At 43.0% G+C, this 23884-nt stretch overlaps 1 protein-coding gene across 5 annotated transcripts in view; it reads right to left on the reverse strand.

The window, feature by feature from the left end:
• ATP11C (ATPase phospholipid transporting 11C) overlaps positions 1 to 23884 on the reverse strand; it is a 214468-nt gene that overhangs the window by 162492 nt on the left and 28092 nt on the right. For 2 of the 5 annotated variants that reach the window (XR_011971071.1, XM_072626290.1), the window contains exon 1: positions 19528 to 21509. The exons of 1 other annotated variant lie outside the window; for it this stretch is intronic. Coding sequence is in view for 3 of the 4 variants with exons in the window: in XM_072626290.1 (XP_072482391.1) it covers positions 19528 to 19563 (36 nt within the window). In the remaining variant the exon portion in view is untranslated. Of the gene's footprint in view, positions 1 to 19527; positions 21519 to 23884 lie in introns of those variants that run through there. 2 more of the 5 variants (XM_072626289.1, XM_072626286.1) reach the window with 2 other exon arrangements.

Here is a 23884-nt window from a genome sequence, read left to right on the forward strand (position 1 = left end):
ACTCCAACCCTGTAGGGTTACAAAGGAGGGAACTGAGGCACAGAGAAGAGGAGTGATTTGCCCAAGGTTACAAAGCATCAGAGCTGGGATTTGAACCCAGGGCTTCTGGCTCTAAAGCCAGTGTTCTTTCCAGCACCCCACAATGCTACATTCATTCTAGGCATATGTGTCCTCTCTTCCACTAGAATGCACACAGGCACTGACATTCCTTTACATGGCCCCAAGTGCCTAAGACAGGGCTATTATATAACAGAGAAGAGGAAAATGAAGCAAATAGCATCTTCCAATGGGCTTAGGGGTACTCAGTTCTATCCCAAGTAAAGCAGAGATTTGGGCGAGACCTCAGCGCTTTGTCTCCCACTTCATACCTGACATGTAATCACCCTTGTCAAATGTGCCCTCACCAAGCCTCCCTACACAACATGTCTGACAGCTTTCGCTTCAGTGCTCTATGTTATTGAAATAGCGTGTGTACCCACAATCTTGCCCCTTTCTGATGAAACCGATCCCTTCTAACCAACTATGGCTCCCTCCCAAACACCATCTTCTTTGCATTAGTCTCTCGCTCAAGAAGCTTAAAAAAGGTTCTCTCCCAAATACAACCTCAATTAGGCCAGAGGGGACAAGGGAAAACAGAGGTAGGTTGGAAGAAGAGCCAGGCTCAATTCTTCATCTGGATGTTTGCTTAGCTGCGTGATGCTGAGCGTGTCACTTAACTTCTCTGGGCCTCAGTTTCCTCATCTGTAAAATAAGTCAGACTAGATGACCTCTGAGGTCCCTTTCTGGCTCAAAATCTATGGTCCTCTTGGTCCTCCTTGATATTTTTAATTCTCCGATAAGGGGATCAAACAACCAAATTTGTTTAATAGCAAAACAGTGACAATTTTTTTTGAAACTTTGAAATCTTGTTTTCCCCCGGCACCTAACGCAGAGTCTAGCACATAATTGGTCCTTAATAAACATTTGTCTTTAAATGGAACTGAATTTTGTTTTCATTTTTTAAATTTTTATTTTTAAGCTGAATTTTCTTAAGAATTTTTAACATATTAACTATACTTCACCATCCGCTCACCTAAGCTATGGGTGCCATTGCTACCATAGTCGATAATTAACATCAATTAATAAGAATATAATAATTAACAATTAACATTATTAATGAAATGAAGAGTGGAAATGATCAGGGTAGGCTGGGCACAAGGGGAAAACCATCAGAAAAAGCCTGCTGCTCCTTTCGCCACAATCTTATTTACATTCGTAATTTGGTACTCTTTATGAAAAAAGCATTTGCTCAGCCAAGAAACATCCACCCAGGCCCTTTGTAAATATCACATGCTTCACATTAGCGGAGCTCAAATGGAAGATGAGGCCCATCCATACCCATGAAAGATCAGAGAACCCTTTCTACAGCTAGGTGAGGTGTTCTAAAGTAAAATAGCATAAAACAAAGTAAAGTTTTACTTAAAAGAATAAATGCGCCCTCCTTTAGCACAACTAGTAATGCAGATCAGAATATAATCATGGGACCAGCCTCTACCTAACTCTAATGAGCAACCTTGGCCTACCTCTCCATCTCCTCCAAGTAATGAGGAAGCAGATCCCTCCTTCTGAGAGAGGTGGGGAGCTATGGGTGCTTAATGCTGCATATACCACCAAGTGTGAGCACTGTCCTGGTTAGATTTGCTTACTAGTCTTTTTTGTTACAAGGTAAATCTCATGTAGTGGAAAAGGAAAGGGAGGGGTGATTAATGTGAAAAAGGACCAATAAACCTTGCTTGTTTGTTTTTTTATAACAAACAAACAAAAGAATATAGCCTTGTATAGGGCTATTCAAGTTGAGTTTTAAAGAGGGTTGACAAATGCCTGGAATTGTTCTGAAGGAGGTGGATGACACACAGTTCAGTGGGTAGAAAAATTCATAACTGAAATAAAAACAGAGATAGCATCTTTGCAGACTGGGAAGCCAGAAAGATGTAGCATACACCAAAAAAACACTCTGAGCCTCAGGAGTGAGCAGCACAGATGTCTTCAAAATGAACTATGTCATGCTGACCTGAGCCCCCTTCTTCTAGAGCTACAGAATTCATCAACAACTGGCATATCCCAGAATATCCTTTGGTTTTACCCCAATCTCCAGCCATCTCAAAAAATTGGACCCGCATGCTATTAATTTAAACTGGCTGGGGAAAAAATTATCAAAAGCACTTGAATTCACTTGAAAGACTCTACAAAAGTCCACAGACTAAGCAGAAAACCTGGGAGGAGGGTGGGAGGTGGCAGCAGGGCCCTCTAAGCTAGGCACTGGGTTGCCTCTTATTTTTAGCAATAGTCTGGAAGCTGGAGTAAACAGCCTAGCTAATGAAATGTACACAAGGAAGGCATACCCAGAATCACTCCAACACCTGCATTGCAGGGTAGGCAGACAAGCCAGGTGCTTCCAGGAGTGGGAGGAAGCCGAGATGCCTAAGCATAACGGAAGGCAAACCTCTCACAACAGAAGCACCAAGGCCAGGAGATGGAGGGCTTTGCTGGTAGCGGGAAGAAGACACATCTGGCTGCAGGAGGTGGAGAAAAAGGAGGGGAGAGGGAGAGAGGAGGACACCAGATCAGAAACAGCTGGTGTCTGGCTTGCAGACTGTCTTCTATCTTTTCCTTGCTGGAATTTTGTGGTACCCCCTCCCAACCACATTAGACAAGCTATTTTTTATCAGGAACCCCTAAAATAAAGAGCCCTTGGAATTCCCCCTAGAATTGGCTATGCCAAATGTAGAGGGTCTTCTGATCCACTAAAAGTCAAGTAACACATAGGCTGGAGGCAAGTCACTGGCACTCTATGGACCTCAGTTTTCTCATCTGAAAAATGAGACTGTTGAACATGGAAACTTTGGGTGTGGAATGATACGGGGAAATGAGAATAATGGGAGGGGGAGGGGAAATCAACTCCAAGCATGAGTTGGGGTCAGAGAAACTGAAAAAGTGATCATGGTCTAAGAGAAAACAGATAATGAAACATCCAAGCAATGGAATGTGCTTCCCTGTTCTCTGCAGAGAGGTGGAGGACTCCTGGGGCATGCTGTTGTATACATGATCAAGCAGTCACTATCACTGTGTCAGGTGCTTGGACTCAACTTTTACTTTGTTCCAAGGGAAAAGGATATTACCAAAAATGACGGGGACCCAAGAAAACACCACCTTTTTTCAAAGGCAGAAAAAGAAAATGGATAAGAAAAAGACTCAATCAAAAAGGTCCCTTTCAGTTCTGACAGCCTAGGGCAGGCCTGCATAACCTGCAGCCCTCAAAGGGATTCTCTGAAATCTTGAACGAAGTTAGGGTAGAACACATCATGGCCCAGTGATGGACTGTGTGAGGCATGAGGGGACCAGCCTGCCTACACTAAGGTAGACTCCTAGGGGATGAATAACCCTTTAAGATGGTCGGTTGACTTAAGGTAAAGAGGGATTTCAAACTGCATTGACCAAGCAAGTACCCACCCTCCTATGAAACCATTGATCTTTAGACTAATTATGAGAGGAAAATTCAGAAAAAAAGCAGATCAATGTAGCACGCTTTGGAGGGGAGAAATGGGGTTGGGGAGTTCAGGGACGGCACATTTATAGATAAAGAAAACAATCAAGAGAGAAGGATGCCAGAGAGGAGGTGTCTGCCGGAAGGGAATTCTTGAAGAGGTAGTGGGAGGGAATGGGATAGAAAACACAAGAAGAGATTTCCCTTGGCGAGAACAGGGGGATGGGGGCAAAGATATAACAAGAAATCTTGGTCCCTGAGGCAAATTCAGTAGTGGGGGCACACAGAGATAATGGTAAGGGATGGGGGGGGCCAGGATATAAGGCAGGCCCCCAGGAGAGAGAGTCTGACCTAGAGCACGTTTGTGCTAGGACAGCAAATGGCAAATAGCCTCTTTGCTCCTTCACTGACCCCCAACAATCTCAGGCAATGTGACCCCATTCCCTCTGCTGGATCTCACCTTTCCCCACCCAGTCCCTGCTCCTGCAGTTCCAGTAGGGAACTGGAAGGCTTATGAACAGGCATATCTGGATCACAATGGAAAGAAACAGTATATACACAGCCCCGCCCCCCCAAAGCACAAACCCAGTCCTGAATGCTGTGGCCTATGGCCAAAGGTCAAATGGCCCATCCTAGTTATAGCTCTGATATTTAAGAGGCTACATTAAAGGTGCCTGAGGGAACCCGATCTTCTTAGTGAAGTAGGAGACTAGAAAGCAGTGAGGGGGGTCCTCTGGTATGGAAAGAAAAAGTTTAGTGATAGCACTTTGGGAAATGAGATAAGAAGTCAACAAGAGATCAAAATTTCAGGATGTTCTCCCACAAAACTCAGCTGGCGAAACAGAGGAAAGGAGAAATTATATGTTGAGGATCATGTAGGGACAAAGCTCCATAAGGCAAGAATGATAGGAAGCGAGGGGCCAAGGGAGCCACCATTAGTGACAAAACATGGGGTCAAGTTTGGGTTAGAAGCAAAGCCAGAGTGGGAGAGAGGAATGACGACAATAGGTCAAGGAACCCAAGGCTACAATATGGACAAAAAGGAAGTACAATGTGAAAGGGAAAGAGGAGGCTGTGGTCTGAGAGAAGAATTTATTGACAAATAAATGGACAGTGGAACAGACTAGGAGGCACAAAGAAGAGGTTGTAGCAGGCCTGGAAGGAAGCAGCGTTCATTAGAGCCAAGAAAAGGAGTAGGAGAGTGGTACTGTGGCCAATCACATGCCCCCGATTCTGCTAAGAAAACACTCAAAATTTGAAGCTTAAGACTTCATTAAGAATTTGGGCAGCTAGGTGGTGCAATGGATGAAGCATAGAGCCTGGAGTCAGGAGGATCCAAGTTCAAATCTGGCCTCAAACACTTACTAACTCTGTGATCCTGGGCAAGTCACTTAAGGATGACTGCCTCAAAAAAAATACTTCATTTGGAATTAATAACAGTAGAGAACTAGCCTTGGAGTCAGAAAGACATCAATTCCTAGCCTGCCCCAATATCTACAAGTTATGGGGACCTCAAGCAAGTCATAGTAACTCTCAAGTCTGTCTCTCTAGCTATCTATCAATCAGCTCTCTAAGACTATAGGTTACAGGCTAGTGACCAATCTGCTAGTGAAGGATGGTTCCACACTAGGAGTTTCCCCACATCAAAATCTAAACCAAACAACCAACCAAAAAAAAAAAGGGACATGTGTAAAATACTTTAAAAAAAATCAATGGTGGTCTTCTAATTCTGATGCTATTTATTATCTCTTAATCAATACTATGAAAAAGAAAGAAAGAGACAGACAGAGAGAGAGAGCAGAAAGAGAGAAAGAAGGAAAAAGGAAAGAAAGAAAAGTAAAGAGGGAAGAAGGAAGGAGGAGAGAGAAAGAAGGAAAAAAAGAAAGAGAAAAGTAAGGGAGGGAGAGAGGAGGGAAGGATTTCATCTACCTAAGGACCTTTCAGTGTGGAAGTTCCCTCCACTGATGTAACTGATAGTCTTATAGTGCCTGAGGCACTATGAGGTTAAGTGAATTGCCAGTGGTTACATAGCTAGTATGTATCAGAGGCAACACTTGAACCCAGGTCTTACTGACCTAGGCTGCTGGGCCTCTCTCCACTAAGCCATGCTATGTCTCTCAGGACATGTAAAGCTCCCCCCCCCCCATATTCTTGAATTCTAGTACCAGTTTTTTCAAGAGCATTCCTGGGGTGGGGGGCTAAAATGTCTCAGGCTTTGTTTTGTAACCATGGGTAAATGTTCTGCTTGGTTGTGGGTCATTCTCTTAGCCTAAAAACAACCCCTCTAACATTTGATGGTTTTCAAATGGTTAAAGAGATTTTTGTCTGTGCTTGCCCAGCAGTTGATCCCATTCCTTTAAGCAGGCTCAAAGGAATTTGGTTTAAGAATTATTCGGTTTAAGAAACCAACTTCTGACAAGTCAGTTTTCAACCACAATGGAGACTGAAGAGGGAGCTTGTGTTTAAAGCTCTATATTTCCAGGTGAACTGATCCTTCTGTTTTTAGAATGATCATCCAGAAACAAACCCACATATAAGAAAAGTACCATAGGTTCCATGACATCGTCATAAGAAGCCCAAAATAGCTCCAGCCACTTGCCACAATATCACATAACAAACTGAAATAGTATTTACTAAGGTTTCTCTCACTCTGGGGGAAGCAATAAGTACAGGGATAAAGCAAGGGTAGCTCTGCTTTATTTATTATTTGACAAAATTCTATAAATGCTCATCTGCAGAAAAAAAAGAAGAGAAAGAATAAACGACATTTGTAAACCACTCTGCAATGGGCTTTACAGATACGTCATGTGATCCTTGCAACAAATCTGTAAGGTATGTGCTATTTTTATTCACATTTCACAAATGAGGAAACTGAGGCTGAGAGAGATTAAGCAACTTGCCCAGGATCCTAATGCCTGCATGCTTGCCTGAGACAGAACATCATTCCCTATCTTCAAGACTCCAAATCCAGCATTCTATCCACCGGAAGAATATAAGCATCCCAAGATAAAGCAATATCTCACTTTTACATTTGTATCCCTAGGATCCACTATAACAGATGTTTAAGAGATAATTATCTGATATACCAACTACATTGTTAACTGTATAAATATTGACAAAGAGAATATAAAATGTGTCCCTATTTGCAGATGACTGGAAAACATTCTTAGAAAACCTCAGAGAATCAGCAAAGAAATTAATTGAGACAAATTAATGGATAAGAATAAATAAATCCATGGAAAATCAGAACTGGGGAAGCAGTTTCATTTGTACTTGATAACAATCAAAAAAAAGAAAGATTCAACAGTATTCTTCCTGCTTGCTGAATACCCAATTTTCCTTTCCATTCTTATCTTTTGCCAAAAGAATCCAGAGGACACTAAAATTTAAAGAGTACACAGGGTCAATGGGAAGGAATGTCAGTAATGACTATCTCTAGACCAGGATGAGCAGGTTAAAAGCTGTTTGTTCTTTTGGATTGAAAAACCAACTCAAAAATGTCCTTTGTAAATTCTGGAAAGAGGTTAGGTTGAGCAAGTGTCCATGACTTTAAAAACATGCAATTGATTATGCAACTGTTGAGGTTTACTTTGCTTGTCACTCTCTTTCTCTCTCTCTCTTTTTAGTATTGAAAAACCCACTGCTGGGAAGCAGGCTTCCCTCCAGCAGGGCCCATGAAATCTAATGAAGAATTCCAGTAGTGAACTAGGAAAGTTATACATTCAAATCTCGGAGGGAAGGAACCCCATTCAAGAAAGCCAAAAGCAAGGTTTCCAACCTGGTTCAATCTAACATCTTTTATTCTGATGATTTGTGAAAATGCCTAGCTACAAGGAGCCAAATCACAGGAGCCTGAGAAAACATGGCACTGCTTCCAATCAGAATCACAATATCCCAAAGACCATTGCCAGTGGGACAGAAGCCCTTTTCCGCAAAGGAGAAGGAGGGGTGCTGGGACTGCCATGTCCAGGGCATTCCCACGGCACTTTTCGTATTCTGTCTAAGGCTCAGAAGTCAAGCAACAGAGCAAAGGGGATGCTATTAGCATTCTGGCCCTGAAGTCAGGATAGGCCTGAGTTCAAATTACACCTCAGACACTTACTAGCTGGGCAAGCCATTTAACCTCTGTCTGCCTCAGCTTCCCCATCTGTAAAATGAGGATAATAATAGCACCTACCTCCCAGGGTTGCTGTTGAGAGGATCCAACGGCATAATAATTGTCAAGTGCTTGCTTAGCACAGTGCCTGGCACATAATAAATGACAGATAGATAAATAGACATATACATGTATGTATGTAGATAGATATAGATATAAATGTTAGCTATTATTATTGGCTATTATTTCCATTTTACAAATGCGGAAACCAAGGAAGAGAGAAGTAAAGTGTTTTCACCCAAGATCAAGCAGTGTCAGAGGAAGGATTTGAACCCAGGGCCTTCCTGACTCCAAGTCCAACATGCCATACCATTTCCATTTCTAGAACTGGAAGAGACAATTAGCTTTTTACCAGTGGGGCATTTACCCAGAACACCACATGCCTAACTCAACTAAGAATCCATTTCAAAAACTGCCTGTGTACTCTTTCCTTCCTAGTCTGTCTATCGCTGCATCTCCTTGATGCTGAGAATGTATAACTTAGCAAAAGGATAGCTAATTATTTCTGCTTCTGATTGCCACCTAATAATGACCAGAGAAAATGACTGCACCACTTTGTTCCCTGCCAGGCAAAGACAGGGATGGCCTTTACCTGGCTTAGGGGAAAGCTACTTATTTCTAGCTTCATCTTTCATCTCTTGACCGATTCCAAAGCACTGGAACTCGTTAGACCCAGTGCATATTTGGAAGTTGCTGGGTATATGAGGCACCCAACCAAAGTGCCAGCCCCAAGCCTTAGACTCTGCTCAAGTATGAGGCATTCTTTGACACTTTGGACTGGAGGGGGCATAACCCCTTTCACATCCTCACTGTGGCATGTGTCTGCAGAAAAAACCTTTACCACTTACATGAGAAATTAATAATTCTGCAGGACCAGCAAGCCCACGCTGAGCTGTAGTTTGTTTTGATGAGAACAGAAACCAAACCAAAATGAAAAAAAAAAAACAAAAAGAGAGAAATAGTGGGACACAGGATGGATGATCAATGCTCACTGTGCTTACCCGGCATGCTGAAAGCTGATGTGTTCAAGAATGCCTACGTGCTACTTGTGGGCCTTCAATTCAAAGTGCCTTTCTCCATTTATTCTATCACTTAGAAAAATACATTTTGTGTCGTCTTTCCTAAGGAACAAAGGGCAGGACACATGCATGGGAGCCCAGGTACTGGATGCAATTCCCTCAAATAAGTCTGCCTCTGACACTAGCTGAGCAACCCTGGACAGACTGCCTAAACTCTGGGGGCCTCAGTTTCCCCATCTGCAAAAAAAGAGATAACAAAAAGCACATGCTTGGCAGATACCTGTAAAGCACTTTACAAGTTTAAAAACACTATACACACCCACTCTCACCCCCTCCCCACTGCATCAACCTGTACAGGGGTGTGTGCTTGTGTATGTGTGCGTGTGTGTGTGTGTGTGTGTGTGTGTGTGTGTGTGTGTGTACTATTGCTATAGCTGCCATTAAGAGCAGGGGTTCTTGGCCTTCTTTGTATCTTGGATCCCTTTGAGGGTCGATCTGGTGAAGCTCATGGACCAATCCCCTCCCCTTTTCACTACTGTGTTCTTAAATCACAGGATCTCAAAGAAATCAAGTTTAAGAATCCCTGCTTTAAGGTTCTTCACAACTGTGCAGTTGGGAGTTCAAGGTAGCTTTGTTTTGGGTCTAGATCTGTGATTTCATCAGTGAGGGGAGCTCCCAGTATGTAGACTCCACCCACCAGCACTGGTTGGCCACATATCTGTAAGTTAGAGGTTAAGAGACTTGCCCAGGTTCACACAGCCAGTAGGGAACAGAAATAGGATCTGAGCCAAGCTTTTCATGGCTGTCTTTTATAGCATGTGGCCTCCCTCATGCAAACATTTTAAACCCTACTTTACAGATAAAGAGACTAAGGCTCAAAAAGCTGCCTAGAGTCACTCATAGGTCATAGGTTAGTTAGTGACAGAACCAGGACTAGAAGAGCCTACTTTCCTTCATTCCCAATCTAGCGGGGTTTCCCATTTCTCTCTCTCTCTCTCTCTCTCTCTCTCTCTCTCTCTCTCTCTCTCTCTCTCTCTCTCATACACACACACACACACACACACACACACACACACACACACACACACACACACACACACACACCACTCTGCCTCCACACATTATCAGAAAAGGAACTGAGGAAAACAAATGAGCAAGAAAAAAAAAATCCTTCAAAATTCAGGGAACACATTTTGCCACATGGGATATTATCTAATCAACCTCGTTTTCTGAACAAGCACCATCAGCAGTTTCTTCTTTATTCATCCATTCATTCAACATGAATTATTCCTCCCCTCCTCCCCGGAAGTATCATGGGGAAAGGGTGCCAGGGCAGGGAAGGAAAGGGGGAAACAGAGAGGGTCTCAAAGGTTGTGCTAGAAGATGGAAAGCTTTGCCAGAGCTCGTGGGGAATGGTGTGAGGGTGGTCTCAAGGGTGGACTAAGTCTGCTAAGGGAGTCAAACCACCCAGATACTGACCACCAGGGGGGGAATTCTTTGGATACTGTGACTTGTAGCAACTAATCTTAAAAATTTTAAAAAAAAATGCTTCTTCAGTTTCTATATTTTATATCATCTTTGTTTCTTCTGTCTTTTTTTCCTTGGGATCACAGATTTAGAGCTAAAATGATGACAGTGATGACAAATGACAGAGAGGGCTTTAAGGTTTGCAAAGGGATATATACATACACATATATTTAACATCTTTTGATGCTTGTAACAATACTACGAATTAGGTCCTATTGTCATCTCATTTTTCAGATGAGGAAACTAAGACTAGGAGAGATTAAGTGATTTGCCTGGGGTCCCAGAACTCCAAGGCCAGGTATCTAATGCAATTCCTTCATTTTACAAATCAGGAAACTGAGGCCCAGAGAGGAGAAGGAACTTTTCCAAGGTCACACAGGTAGCAAGTGACAGAAATGGGACTGAAACCTAAGTGCTCCAAATGGAATCCTCTTTCCATCAAGGGACTCTTTAGAAAGCTAAGCCCATTTGCTTTTGTGTGTTGCCCAAAATGTGAAGAGAGCAAGTAGCAAAAATGAGTTGAGAACTGTGTGCAGAGACTCACTGCCATGTTGCAGGAGGACTGTGTTTGGCAGAAGCCCAGGCTACATTCTTGGACTAAAGGCTCAGGATTCTGCCACGTTTGAAAACACCTTTCCAACATCGAGTCCCTAAGTATTCAGCCAAAAAAAGAAATATCATAATCCAAATGTTTTTCATATTGGAGATGGGAGGGTAAGGCACTAGATAGGCAAGGAAGTATTAGTTCCTAATATCTTCTCTTTTTTCCTGGTCTTCCCACTTCTAATATTAGGAGGTAGTGTGATTCACTACAAGGCATTGCTTAGTTTGGAGTCTAGACATCTGGGTTTCAATCTCAGCTCTACCACCTATGTGAACTTGGCCAAGTCACTCTCTGAGCCTCAGTTTCCACTCCTGTAAAATGAGGGTGGGGAGGAGTTGGACTAGATGGCTTCTGAGGTCCCTGTCAGCTCTTAAATATATGATCACGATGCTCTAAGTCACATTATCTGTCTAGACCTCAGTTTCCTCCCCTCTAGAATGAGGGGGTTGGGTTATGACCTCAAAGATCCCTCTTAGCTCTAAAGCTGCATCTGCAAAAAGGATGCAGTGGTAACTGCTAACAATCCAACAGTAAGACAAGTGAGATTTTTTAAAATGTAAATAAATTATGTTTGTTTCTGTCTGTTCAAGTTCAAGTGGTGACGGTTAATTTTCTATGTCTTACTGCTCTGAAAGATTTTGTTTACAAAGGCTTTGTTCTAAAATTATGACCTAGCTTATCTGGTGGGCCTGTCATATGAATCAGGCCGAGTTTCATCCAGTTTGGCAGATTCATTGTGAGTGGGTTTTTTCCCATTTCATGCCTTCTTAAATATAAAAACTTTGAACACCTACCTATTGATTTTAAATCTATTTTCCCTCAAATGAGTCTACCCTTAAGTGCCTGACGCAATAATAACAACTCACATTTACCTAGGACCTTAAGGTCTACCAAGCACTTTCTGTATATTATTTCATTGAATTCTCACCACAGCTCTGTGAGATAGGTACTCTTATTATCCCCATTTCACAGCAGAGCAAACTGAGTCTCATAGAGGTCAAAATGACTTGATAAGTATTGGAGGTAAGGTATAAGCACAGCTCTTTCTCATTTGAAGTCTAATTCTCTGACCACAAGGCCATTATGCCTCTCAAAGAAACACATCAAAGGGTTCATTTGGAATCTCTTAAAAAAAATAAAATGTTTCCTGTAACTATGATGACTATGAAGAATGGTGCAGGGGAAAGAATGCTGGATCTGGACTAAGAGGACCTGGGTTTGAATGCTGACTTCTCTACCAAAATAAAATATGAGGCAAGCCACTTAACCTTTCTCTGAGCCTTACTTTTCTCAACTCCAAAATGCAGGATTTGGATGAGGCGATGTCTGAGATGCCTTCCAGCTCGACATTTTTTCATATGATTAATATCATCTGCCCTGCCTTCTGAAAACTGAAGATTTTCCCAGATTTAGCTTTCATTCTTTCAAAGAGGTCTACAACATTCACAGATCATATAACTCTACCCATCCTGAAGTGAAGGGATGTACATATCTGAATCCCAAGCCCAGTACTCTACTAGCTTCGTGATCCTGGGTAAATCATTTCCTGTCCCTGGAGGCCTCTAATACCTCCTCTGTAACATAGTGGGGCTGATGGACTCTATGTGACCTTCCAGGTCCCTTCTAGCTCACAACTGATCATCCAATGCCCTGGGTTCAAATCCCAGATCTGCCACTTAGTTACTACATGAATTATGAGTGGACTTTTCCCATTTCTTGCCTTCTTAAATACCAAAAAGTCAAGTAAAATATAAATACAAAAAGTCAGCAAGCCATTTCTATGGAGTGTCCTCCATAGAAAATGAGTGGAACTGGACTAGGCGGCCTCAGAACTCCCTTCCAGTTCAAAGTCTATACTTCATGAGCAAGCTGAAGAATCCCACAGCTAAAGCACCAGCCTAAATGTTAAGGAGGCTGTCGTGCATTCCCCAGCTCCATTTTGGGCCTGTCTGTAATTTAATCACAGTTCAGCTTAAGAACAGACATGCTTTTGGTATGGAGGGGGGAAAGTGAGGAAGTAGGAATTCAGTTTTTATGATCTGAACATCTAGCTGACCAATCCCTTGCTTTTCCCCAAAAGGATCCCTTAATATACTCCCCCACCAATATTTAAATTTCCTGAGCAGAATAGATTTTTACCTTGATGCAGGAATTTGCATCGACCCAAGTGTTCATAAGGATTATTTTTCTATGAAGCTGCCTCCCTTTAAAGAGTAAAAAGCACCCAACCCCAGGGCTAGCTTGCCCATCTCCCTGTGGTTGGCTTATTTGCATGTGGCCAAATTTAAAGGTAATTATGGTACAAAATAGAGTAGGTTTCTAGTCTTTTAAAAAAAACTGTATATATACTAATATTTTTAAGACTAAATTTAAAGTTTTTATTTTATTTAAATTATTTGATTTATTTAAAATTTAAATTTTTAATTAAATATTAATGTTTAAAAAAAATTCCTGTTAAGGTCTACATTGTTTTTAAGTTCTGTAGCCTCTGGTTTCCACGGTGCAAAAAAACCAACCTTACATGAAAGAGGCAACATGGGTGTCTCCTTAGCAGGGTATTAGATTTGAAGTCAGAAAGAAAAATATAGGTTCTAATCCTGCCTCAAATGACTTCCTAGCTAGCTGTGTGACACTTTGCTTCTCTGCAGGCCAGTTTCTAGTAGCACCTACCTCACAAGGGGAGGCTCCAGTGAGATAACGGACTTTGTAAAGTGCAAACCTAAAAGCATTATATGAATGTTAGCTATTGGGGGGAGGGCGAGAGCACTTTGGCAAAAAGCACTGTGACCCCTACCACCGAAGGAAAAAGAGAGGTACCACCTCCCTACCACACTCTAGTCACTTAAGGTTCCTTTCAGTATTTCTTCCAGAACTACCTTGAGTTCTGCCTACCCTTAACTAGTATCCATGTACTAGCAGTCCAGGAGGGCCTTGGATCTTCTGGCTACCTGGCCAAATCTGAGTAGCATTGGGTGCACTTGGTTCTGTGGGAATGCATGCTGTCCCCAAGGAAGCAATTGCAATGGAAGGCTTCCTTCATTGCTCGAAATCATCATCATTTAAGCAGACCCCACAGCTACCTGGAGTTGTTTGTACTATGGATTACCACTATTCCCAGGGACTTGATCAAAATCAATCGATGACCTTTTAACTGTGTGCCTCTGTGGCGATGAAGTGGATTAAACTCTTTTGGGGACTGCTTTAATATTATTTCTCCAAAAATCCATATTTCTGAATAGCTAACAGGCTATATATATTTCACTCTAGTTTTCAAGGAAAAGAGAATTCATGTAGGCTGCACAGATGGGGATTTCTCATCAGGTGGACCTCCACAGACTGAGTACATTAGTCATTCACACCCTAGTGAGTGGCTCTCTTTAACCAGAACACTCAGCAGAGGCACACCCATCTAACCCAACTAGCCTACTTCCTGCTTCCCCAATTTAGTATTCCAGCTCCTGCCTACAAATCCTTATACAAGCTGGCCCCCTAACCAGAAGGCTATCCCTCCTCACCTCCACTTCTTAGAATATCTAGCTTCCTTCAAGGTTCAGTTTGGGTGCCACCTCCAAAAAGAAGCCTTCTCTGTTCCTTCTCTCCCACTTCAGTTATTTTTGGTCTTTCCCACCTCAAAAATATGTAAGTTGTCACCTGATCATAGATTGAGAGCAGGAAGATCATCTAGTCTAACCCCCTCAGGTTTATATATAAGGTAAATGAAACCCAGAAAGATAAAGTGTCCAAGACAGGTAGTCAATAGGAGAGCAAGGAATCCAGCTGAGATCCTTTGCCTCCAAAACCACTGAGCCACACTACTGACTCCATCTGTTCACATGTTGTATCTCTTTCCAGTGGACTAGAAACACTCTTGAAAGCAGAGCTGTATTTCCCTGTCTTTGTGTTCCCACTGCCTAGCACAGTGCTTTACATATTGGAGATGTTTAATGAATGTTTGTTGAATTAAATTAAATTAAATCTTTTAATCTCTATATCTCTCACTTAGTTGTAGGACCATGAAGGTGTAGACAGATACAGAAAACCATCTGGGAAACTCTACCTGTTCCCTTCTCATGTCTTCATCCAGGATACCCTTGATGTGTACAGGGACCATTGTCATGGTCTCAATATTTTATAGAGATGACAAAACACACATGTGGGTTGCTATGAGGGACACTGTAACATAAGGATGCTTGGTAAGTTGAAAAACTAAATTGAATTGAGATGACTTGAAATGGGTAAGTTTTGGGGGGATGAGGATTTAGAATGGAAAATTGGGATAAGACCTGGATTTTGTAAGGCTAAATGATTTGCCCAGGGTCACACGGCCAGTATTGTGTCTCAAGGGGGAACTTTGGCTGGGTCTTTCTGACTACATCTAGTTGTCTATTCACTGTACCTCACTGCCTACAGAAGTTCATGGTAATACCCTATTAAAAAATGATAACATTTGAAAAAAATGAAAATTTTTGTGTGACTTTGACAAAGTTCCTTCCCCTCTCTGGGTCTCAGTTTCTTCTGTCAGATGAGGGAATTGGCCTAGCTGTAGACCACCCCTAAAGGTCCTTCTAGGTCTCAAGTTCTGTAACTGAAAGTCTGACTCTGCTTTTCCCCTAATACTCCCCTTCCTAGTCTTGGTCCCTCCTCTCCTCTGGCTGTTCCATTTTTGTCCTTACCATTGGTCAGGGTAGGCTCCTCTGCTCCTGTTCCCAGGATGCCCAGTAATCCAGCCTCTTCCTTCTCTTCATCACATGACAGAGACCGTGCTGCCTAGCCCAACAGACAAGTCCCACAAACAACAACCTGCCTGCCACAGAATGTTTGCCCTCATTTCTGTTTTTTGGCTTCGTGCTCATTTGATTTTGAAGGGGGCTGGAGGTGGGATTCATTTCATGGTCTCAGAAGAAATGATAACAAGTTGAGATCATGTTTTGGAGGTGTTTGGTCTTTTTTCTTCTTTTGAAAGTATGGACCTGACTTCACATACATGGCCTCCTAGGGCTATTGTGCTGCTTTTCCTCAGCCCTACTCAGAGTTACTGCCCATTGAAGACAAGGGTCTTGGCTGGTCAAGCCATTCTCTGATGAGATTCTGTTTTGGTAACACACAGGAAGAATGTAGAAGGGTATAAAATTGCTGAAATGCCAGAGGAAGGGCCCAATAGCCTGTGCATCCACCTCCCCAGAACCTGGGACCCTGGTACTTTGGAATGCATTGGCTGGCCTAGCCTGTAGTAGGAACAAGATGGCAAACCAACTCATTGGGCCACAATGGGCCTCCCAAGGGTTTTCTTTGAAGAAATGCCTGGAAGCAATTGTCCCTATCAAGATGGGCAGTGCACATCCCTATTCCATCTGATATGCAAATGTGTTCCTGGATCTGGAGGCTCCAAAACTGACCAAACCATCAAAGTGGAGAACAATCTCCAGGAAAGTCTTCCCAGGGACTCATAAGTCCTACCAGGAAGGAGCTCAAAAAATGAACCCCTATAGCAAAAAGTCATCTTGAATCCCAGAAAACCTACTGGAAAAGCATGGAGCAAATCACCTCTTCTAAAGCAAAGAACAACAACCAAATGTAGAGGGAGCCTGGTACAACGGGACAGGATACTGGATTTGGAGTCCGAGGAGCTGGACATAAATCTTGGCTCCCCTATTCACTAGAATCTAATGTATGACTCTGGGCAAGTCACTTCGGTTGCCTAGGCCTGAGTCCCTCCTAGATCTAAGTGTCTCTGAGACAGCCAATAAGTAGACTTGGAGCAGCCTAAGATGAGGGCCGTGAGCCAGGTGCATGTAGCCAACAGCCCATACTTCCAGGGCCCTCGCTAGGTTACAAAGCACTTCCTTCCCAATAGCCCACTTTAAGAGATGCAGCAGGAGTATGATCATTCCCATTTACAGATGCAGGGCCTAGTCCCTTCATCCCTCTAAAGTTGACTTCCTGCCTAGGACAGGAGACAAGACAGAGACACAAATCAAAATACTCCAGAATCCAGTGTGCTCTGGGCATGAAAGACATGCAGCCAGAGTTTAGAGAAAGCAGAAAGAGATCACAGCTAGATGAAAGGAAATTTGTAGGGAATTTTTTTAAATGTAGCTTGAACTGATGCTTGAAGGGAAACAGGTTTAATTAGAGAATGAAATGTGTAGAAGGGGACCTCTGTGGAGATTCTGAAGGATACCTGTGGGCTTTTTTAAGGGCCTGAGAGGTAGATGGTCCATTATTCTATCTAATATCACTTCTAACACTTAGGAGTCTACTCTTCCCTGAGACAGGTGACTCATTAGCTGTTCATCAGCCATGATTAAGGACCATTTCCAGTGGAGCCAGGGAGAGTGGTGTGGGGAGTGTTTCCTGAGAAAGAGCTAGAAGACAGAGAGGATGGAGGTCATGGGCTAATGGGGGTCACCAACATGGGCTGGTGCACAAAGAGAATGAGCAGTCCAAAAAGCTGTCTAAGAGGGAAGGCAAAGTAAGAAGAGAGGGGAAGGGCTGAGGAAGAGCCTTAGGCTGGGACAGTTCCTGAGGCCACTCAATACAGGAGCAACGAGACAGGCAGTTGTTCATGTGGGGAGAACACAGAGGATCTGTGCACTCTAAGAACAGTATGGCCCAGAAGGCAGAAAGAACAGTGGGTCATGGAGAAACACTATCCAGGTAGTGATGCCTTGTGGGAAAGTAAGGGAGGGAGGTAAGGCACAGAAAGACCAACACCAGGTATGCCAGAGTGGGACCAAAAATCATTGACCCATTGCACTTTCCATTACAAGGTAAACTCTCCAGGATAGAGACCGCACTGGGGCTCTGGATCAGTGCTTGGCACATAGTAAGCCCTTAACAAATGTTTGTTGACTAGAAATCAGGAGTGCAGAACCAGCAGAGTGGCTACGCAGCTGGTATCAGGACCCTTCATTTTGAAGGCCCTGACATCATCATAACAAGAACCAGCATTCCCTTTAAAGTTTGCAAAGTGCTCTACCTATGTTAACACATTTGATCCTCATAACAACTTTGGGACATAGGTGCTACTATCATCCCCATTTTGTGGGTGAGTAAACTGAGGCATAACAAGGTTAAATGACTTGCTGAATGTGGATCTGTCTGAGGCAGGATTTGGATTCAGGACTTCCTGATTACAAATGTAGCCCTCAATCTGCTAAGGTATCTTCATGTCATCTCACTCTATTGGAGGAAATTATGCTCTTCATAACCAGTAGTTCAGCCTGAAAAGATTTTGTTTTTTGACTTTAACAAGTAGTTGGGACTTTTAGAAATCTGGATCTGTCTGTAATCGACAGCTTACAAATCGGATTTTTTTTAAACATACAGGCCAAATCCTATTACAACAAACCCCAAGGTACCATCCCAGTTCTTTCAATGTTACAGTACCACAATTCTCTTGTTTTGAATAGAGTTCAGAACAAGTGAGATCCTGGCTAGAGCTCTGTGGATCTATTTTTACGGTTATTACTGCTGTTTCAGGTTCTATTTGTTGTAATGGGATTTGATCTTTAGTGTAATTTTCCCAGAAGCAGGAAAACCTCCATTTCCATCAAGTCAGTTTCCTCTCAGGAAAAAAAGTTACTTAGGATATCCTCCAAATATTGTTTTCAAAAAAGTACTTAAAAGTGAATCACTCTCAATGGCCGGAAGACACTCCTTTCCCTTATTCCAAATCATGGTAGACTTTCCCAAAAATGATGAGTTTAGGGCAAGGCATATCCATTCAGAGTTTTACTAATGAAGAATGCAACACCCTCTCACCAAAAGCCCCTATGAAAAAGTCAACTACATCCCTATGTCCCCTTCACCTCACAACTGAAGGATGAGGAAAAACACAGTCATTGTAAGATCTAGACAGGCAAAAAGAAAGGAGAGAGACAGAGACAGAGAGAGACAGAGAGACAGAGAGAGACAGAGAGAGAGAGAAGGAGGAAGGGAGAGAGAACAAAGTGGAGAAAGAGAGGAGGGAGGGAGAGAAACAGGAGGGCAGCTTAGATATTTGCCTTTCCTCTCTCCTGGTTAATAACAAGCAAATTATGACCTAAATTTATAACTTTATAATAATCTCACCACCATGAGAGTTCAGAAGAGTGCGATTCTAGAAGACTCATGACCTGTCAGATCTATACTTTCCAATCTAATCAAAACCAAATAAAGCCTAAACATATCCTATTTAGTTCATCTATCTTTCCCCATGTCTACTTATCAAAATATTCATCTCTGGTTTCACTCCAAGAGTTTTAAACTAAGTGTTTTTATACACACATGTAGAATGTATGTGCATACATAATACCTAAGTATGTCAACATTAAAAAATTAAAGGAGTCTCAAACTTAATTGAATAAATTTAACAAATAAGAACTGTAACTAGAACAGTTGCAATCATAGGCAGATTAGAGTTGATATTATAGGTGGGCTAGGGAAGAAAGAGAGAAAGAAGAAAAGAGACTGAGAGGGAGAAATGGTACAAAGAGAGAACAGACATGAGAAAGAGAGGAAGAGAGAGTAGAGGCAAAGAGACACAGAGCAAAAAGTCAATACTTCCCTCCTACCCAGTCTCCCACTTCCCACAAGTCCTCAGTCCTTCTCACCCAACCTTAGCCCTACTCTCTCCATCCAGTCCGTGGCCAAAATCAGCCAAGTCGGCCCATTTCCCTCTTCCCTTCTTTCCACAACCTTTAGCACCCCAATTTACCTTTCTCCATCCACCATGGCACCAATTATTTTCCATGATTCAGCTTGCCACACTGGAGATCCATGTCCCTAGTTTCCCCCTAAAATTTCTCATTGACAAGATCAAGGCTCCAAGTTTGTCAAGACTCATCACTAAAACCCTCAGCACCTTCACTTGACTTTAATTTCTAACAGTAATATATGCCTGGGGACCAGTTAGGACCAATGTGATACATGTTATCTAACAAGTAGAGTTTATAGTTACAATTTAGTTGACAGTTGAAATTCCAGGTATTACATACAGAGGGTCAAAGTTGCAGAAAGAATGTTTGATAGAGACCAGTGTTTCCCAAGCCTTCTTAACCCTGGGATACATCTAATGATCAAGGGATTCTGTAACATTCTCAACAAATTACCCAAACCAAAAATTATTTTGAATTCATTTCAGTTGATAAAAACAAATAGGAGGCATTGTTCAACTGTGGTTTTCGGAGGAAGGAGGCAGCTATGAAATCAAATAGCGATAGGGAAGCAGAAGTCCAAAAAGGATACAGAATGGCTGTTTTTGAAGGAGGCGTTGAAACGTGACACACTCTAGGGTACTAATGTGTCAATGAACAATGATTTTCCACACTTTCCAAGGACCTGCTTTATCATCTCTGTCTTCTAAACTTGGTTCACTTATCATGAAGAAGAAAGTGTGCCTTCCTTTGGATGATATGTTCCCAAGTGGGAACACAAAATGTCATTTCTTCAAGGTCTAGGAGTTGAACATTCTGTTTTGGAAACAATGTGTCAGAAAATAAGGCCTGAGCTGGCAAGGCAGATTCAATCACCATTTAGGCCTAGAAGGGGGGAAAGTCTGAGGCAGGGGTGGCCAGTGCAAGGGGGTACATCAAAGACAAGGGAAAGGACTCAAGGAAAGGACTTGCAAAGAAATTCAGGTCTCCATTACCAGGGGTGGACATAAATGTCTTCCCATGTTAAATATAAAGAGGCAGTTGAAGCCTTCAAGGATGGAAGCCATTACACCTCACTAGCACCAAAGAAACCCATTGGACAGTTCATTTCAAGAGCTTCATGATAGCAAACCACCAAAGATGAATTCCTACATCCCACAGCGGGGTGAGGCAAGACTCTCAGACCCACGAATCACCTACTTTGGAGAACTGGAAGGGAAACTAGACAGTCAACTAGGTCAGCCCATGCATAAACTTCAGAAGCAAGGGCGTTGTGGGCAAAGCAGCAGCTCTTCAGGGTTCTAACCAAGGTTGGAGTCAAGGATCAGCTTAAGTGCCACCTTATTCAGAAGCTATGGCCTCTCCTCCACCCCACCATCTTGTATCTATTTTTATACTTAAGTAGCTATGTTTATAACATGCACGTTTCTCTCCTCAGATAGAAAGTCAGCAAGGGCAAGGAGGGATCATTTTATTTTGGGGACAGCTCTTAGGTGCCAGCTGTTAGCACAGTGCCTGAGAACACACACTAAGCACTTAATAAATGCTTGTTGATTGATTGATCAGAGCCCAAATCCTAGGGCGAATCCCTCCCCCTCTCTGGGTCTCAATTTCCTCCCCTGTAGAATGAGGGGATTGGTCTCAATGACCTCAGAGGTGCCTTATAGCTCTAATTCATGATATTCTCTTTTCCAGCCCTAAAACTATGATCCAGTCATCCCAAGACTGCACGTATGTCACCCAAGGACAAGCCTTAATAAGTCTAAAGAGGCTCACCATCACCAAAAGGTTGGTTACTGGATCGTTAATTATTTGCTTGCCTACAACAACTCGGCAGACCATATATGAAGATGTAGAAGAGGATGATTAGTGAATGGTGAATGAAATGCCCACATGGACTCCTGAAATACTGCAGCACAACCCCAAACTAGACTCATAGATATAGAGTTATAAGAGGTCATCTAACCCCATCACTACCTCTTATACCAATGAAGAAACTGAGGCCCAGGAAAGTTAGGTGACTTGCCCAGGGTCAAACAGTCAGTAAGCTAGAAACTGGTGCCCTTTCTATTTGACAGAAGAAAGCAGACAAGTGAAAAGAGTTCCCCCTACATAATAAATAACATGTTTAGGGCCTTTTAGGCAAAAGAGCCAAATGGCTGCCTGGAGAAGTAAACCAGAGAAATGACTGATCAGGGTACTTACCAGCCTGGCTGGAGGGCCATGCTATTACATCTTAACATATCTTGGACTAATGATAATTTTGCCATTTCCAAATAGAAACCGACTTCTCTTTCTAGGTCTAAAATGCATTCTAACAGCTGGAAACCAATATTGTGGGAGATACTTGAAAGCGTTTGTAATATGGGGGGGGGGGAGCAGGAAGGGAAGGAGTCCTTCCCTCTCTCCTTTATAAGTCAGACAGAAGGCTAGCAGCAGAACACATTACCTTCATGCAGATAATCAGTGTGGGCAGGGGGAGTTGGGGGAGTGCTTTGAGCATTGGTTCTGTACTAAGGGTCAAAGTGAGGAATGCTGATGTACGTTACAGCACAAAATAAAAATCAAAGATTGAGGTGGGGGAGAAGGGAATGCAAAATACAGATTCAAGATTGGGCTGGAGGAGAAGGAATGCACGATAAAAGATCAAGGATGGTGGAGGGAGAGCAAGAATGAACAGTGCTAAGGTACAACTGCAAGATAAAGATCCAGGCTCTGGGTAGGGGGAGAGAAGGGAATGCAAGATAATGATCTAGGACTAGGTACGAGGAGTAGGGGGAGGAGGAAAGGGGGCACATGGAAGCTTCATGAAAATGACCCATCCTTTATTGCTTCATGAAGCGACTGTGTATATACCAAGGGACTATAAATGTATGATGGTACCGTGCTCACAGCAATGGATTTCTAACTCTCATCAGGCAAATGTTTAGTAATGTAAAAGAGAGCCATTTCAAAAGGCCCATCGGCTGCCAAGTGCTTCACTTAGTTGCCTGGTACCAGGAGCTGCCTCTTCAAGGGGACCCTGGCCAGGTTAGGGGTGCCTTTGGCCCCTCTCCACCACCACCCCCAGCTCAGCAGCAGGAGGCCAAGCTGTTGTGCTCCGGAGGTTCCCTCCGCCGTGCTAAGCACTTTAGGAGCCCAGGGGATTCTCAGTGTGAGGGCAAGCAGGCGGGTGGGAAGGGATTCCAGGGACATTAACAAATGCATGGCAATCCTAGCCAAAAAGAGAGATGGAAAATCTGCTGGGAAGCAAAAGCCCAGTCTCCCAGGGAACATTCCCGTGGCTGTACTCAGAAGACACAAAAGAGACCAAGGAGCTGAAGGGGGCTTCTTAGAAAACAAGTCTGAGGAAGCAAATCCAGCATCCGGGTGGGTGGATGGGGGAGATACAAGTTAGGTCATGAGCACAAAACACCTGGGAAAAAAGAACACTATGAGACTACTCTGGTACAATTCCCACACACAAGAAATAGGGACTCATTCAGCTAGGAAGAACAAAGTAATAGGGTCCCAATGAAGTGGAAAACAATTTGTCACATAAATGAGAGGGGGGGAGGCTGGGAAGGGGAAGATGTGGCCTTACCTGATAGGTCCCATAATGCTGACTAACATACCTTGTTAGCCAATGGTGTATTGGGGTACCCTGAATGAGAGGGTGAACTGGGTGTCTGTTTTAAGTGCTGAGAACACCCAGCTATACTTAATCCTTGGAGGGTGGCACAAACTTCTCAGTGGTTTGCTGTTCTCTTCCCCTTATCCCCCACCATCCGCATTGGCCGAAGAAAGGAACAGTGACTGTGGTGATTAGGTGCATGTAAAGTGAGCCCCAGGTTCTCTGAGGTCAAGGTGATAACTCCGGATTGGTTGGGGAGTTGGACCCATATTTTGAGCTAGAAGGGATCTTGGAGGTTGGCAAGATCATCGAATTCAGAGCATGTAGTTCAAGAAATGAGGCAATGGAAGCCCCAGAGAGGTTGAATGATTTGCTCACAACCACATAGGCAGTAAGTGGAAGAGCATGGACTCAAACCCAAGTCCTCTGATCGTCAATCCAAAATATTCTTTCTACTACACCATCATGCCTCCACCTGACAACAGAAATACAAAAGGAGAGGAGCAAATTAGCCAACCCAAGAAGCTGGACGTTGGACGGAACCAACAAGATCTCAAAGCATAAAGATAAAGATCTCTGGTAAGAGGCTGTGGGCAAAGAAGGCCACCTAGGGGAAGGGGTGTGAGAAAAAATAACCACTTCATGGCCCCTCGGCCCATAGTTGCTAGATTGCTTTTATGGCTTTTGATAACCTAGACCTTCTAAATGTATTCAATTCTCATAGAAATAAACCCTAGAGAATGCACACTTGGATTCTAGAGGGTATCAGAGGAGGGAAGAAATGAAAAAGGCTGAAAGCCCTGAGC

Source organism: Notamacropus eugenii, chromosome X, assembly GCF_028372415.1.
Source record: "Notamacropus eugenii isolate mMacEug1 chromosome X, mMacEug1.pri_v2, whole genome shotgun sequence".
In the NCBI taxonomy this organism is placed as follows: Eukaryota; Metazoa; Chordata; class Mammalia; order Diprotodontia; family Macropodidae; genus Notamacropus; species Notamacropus eugenii.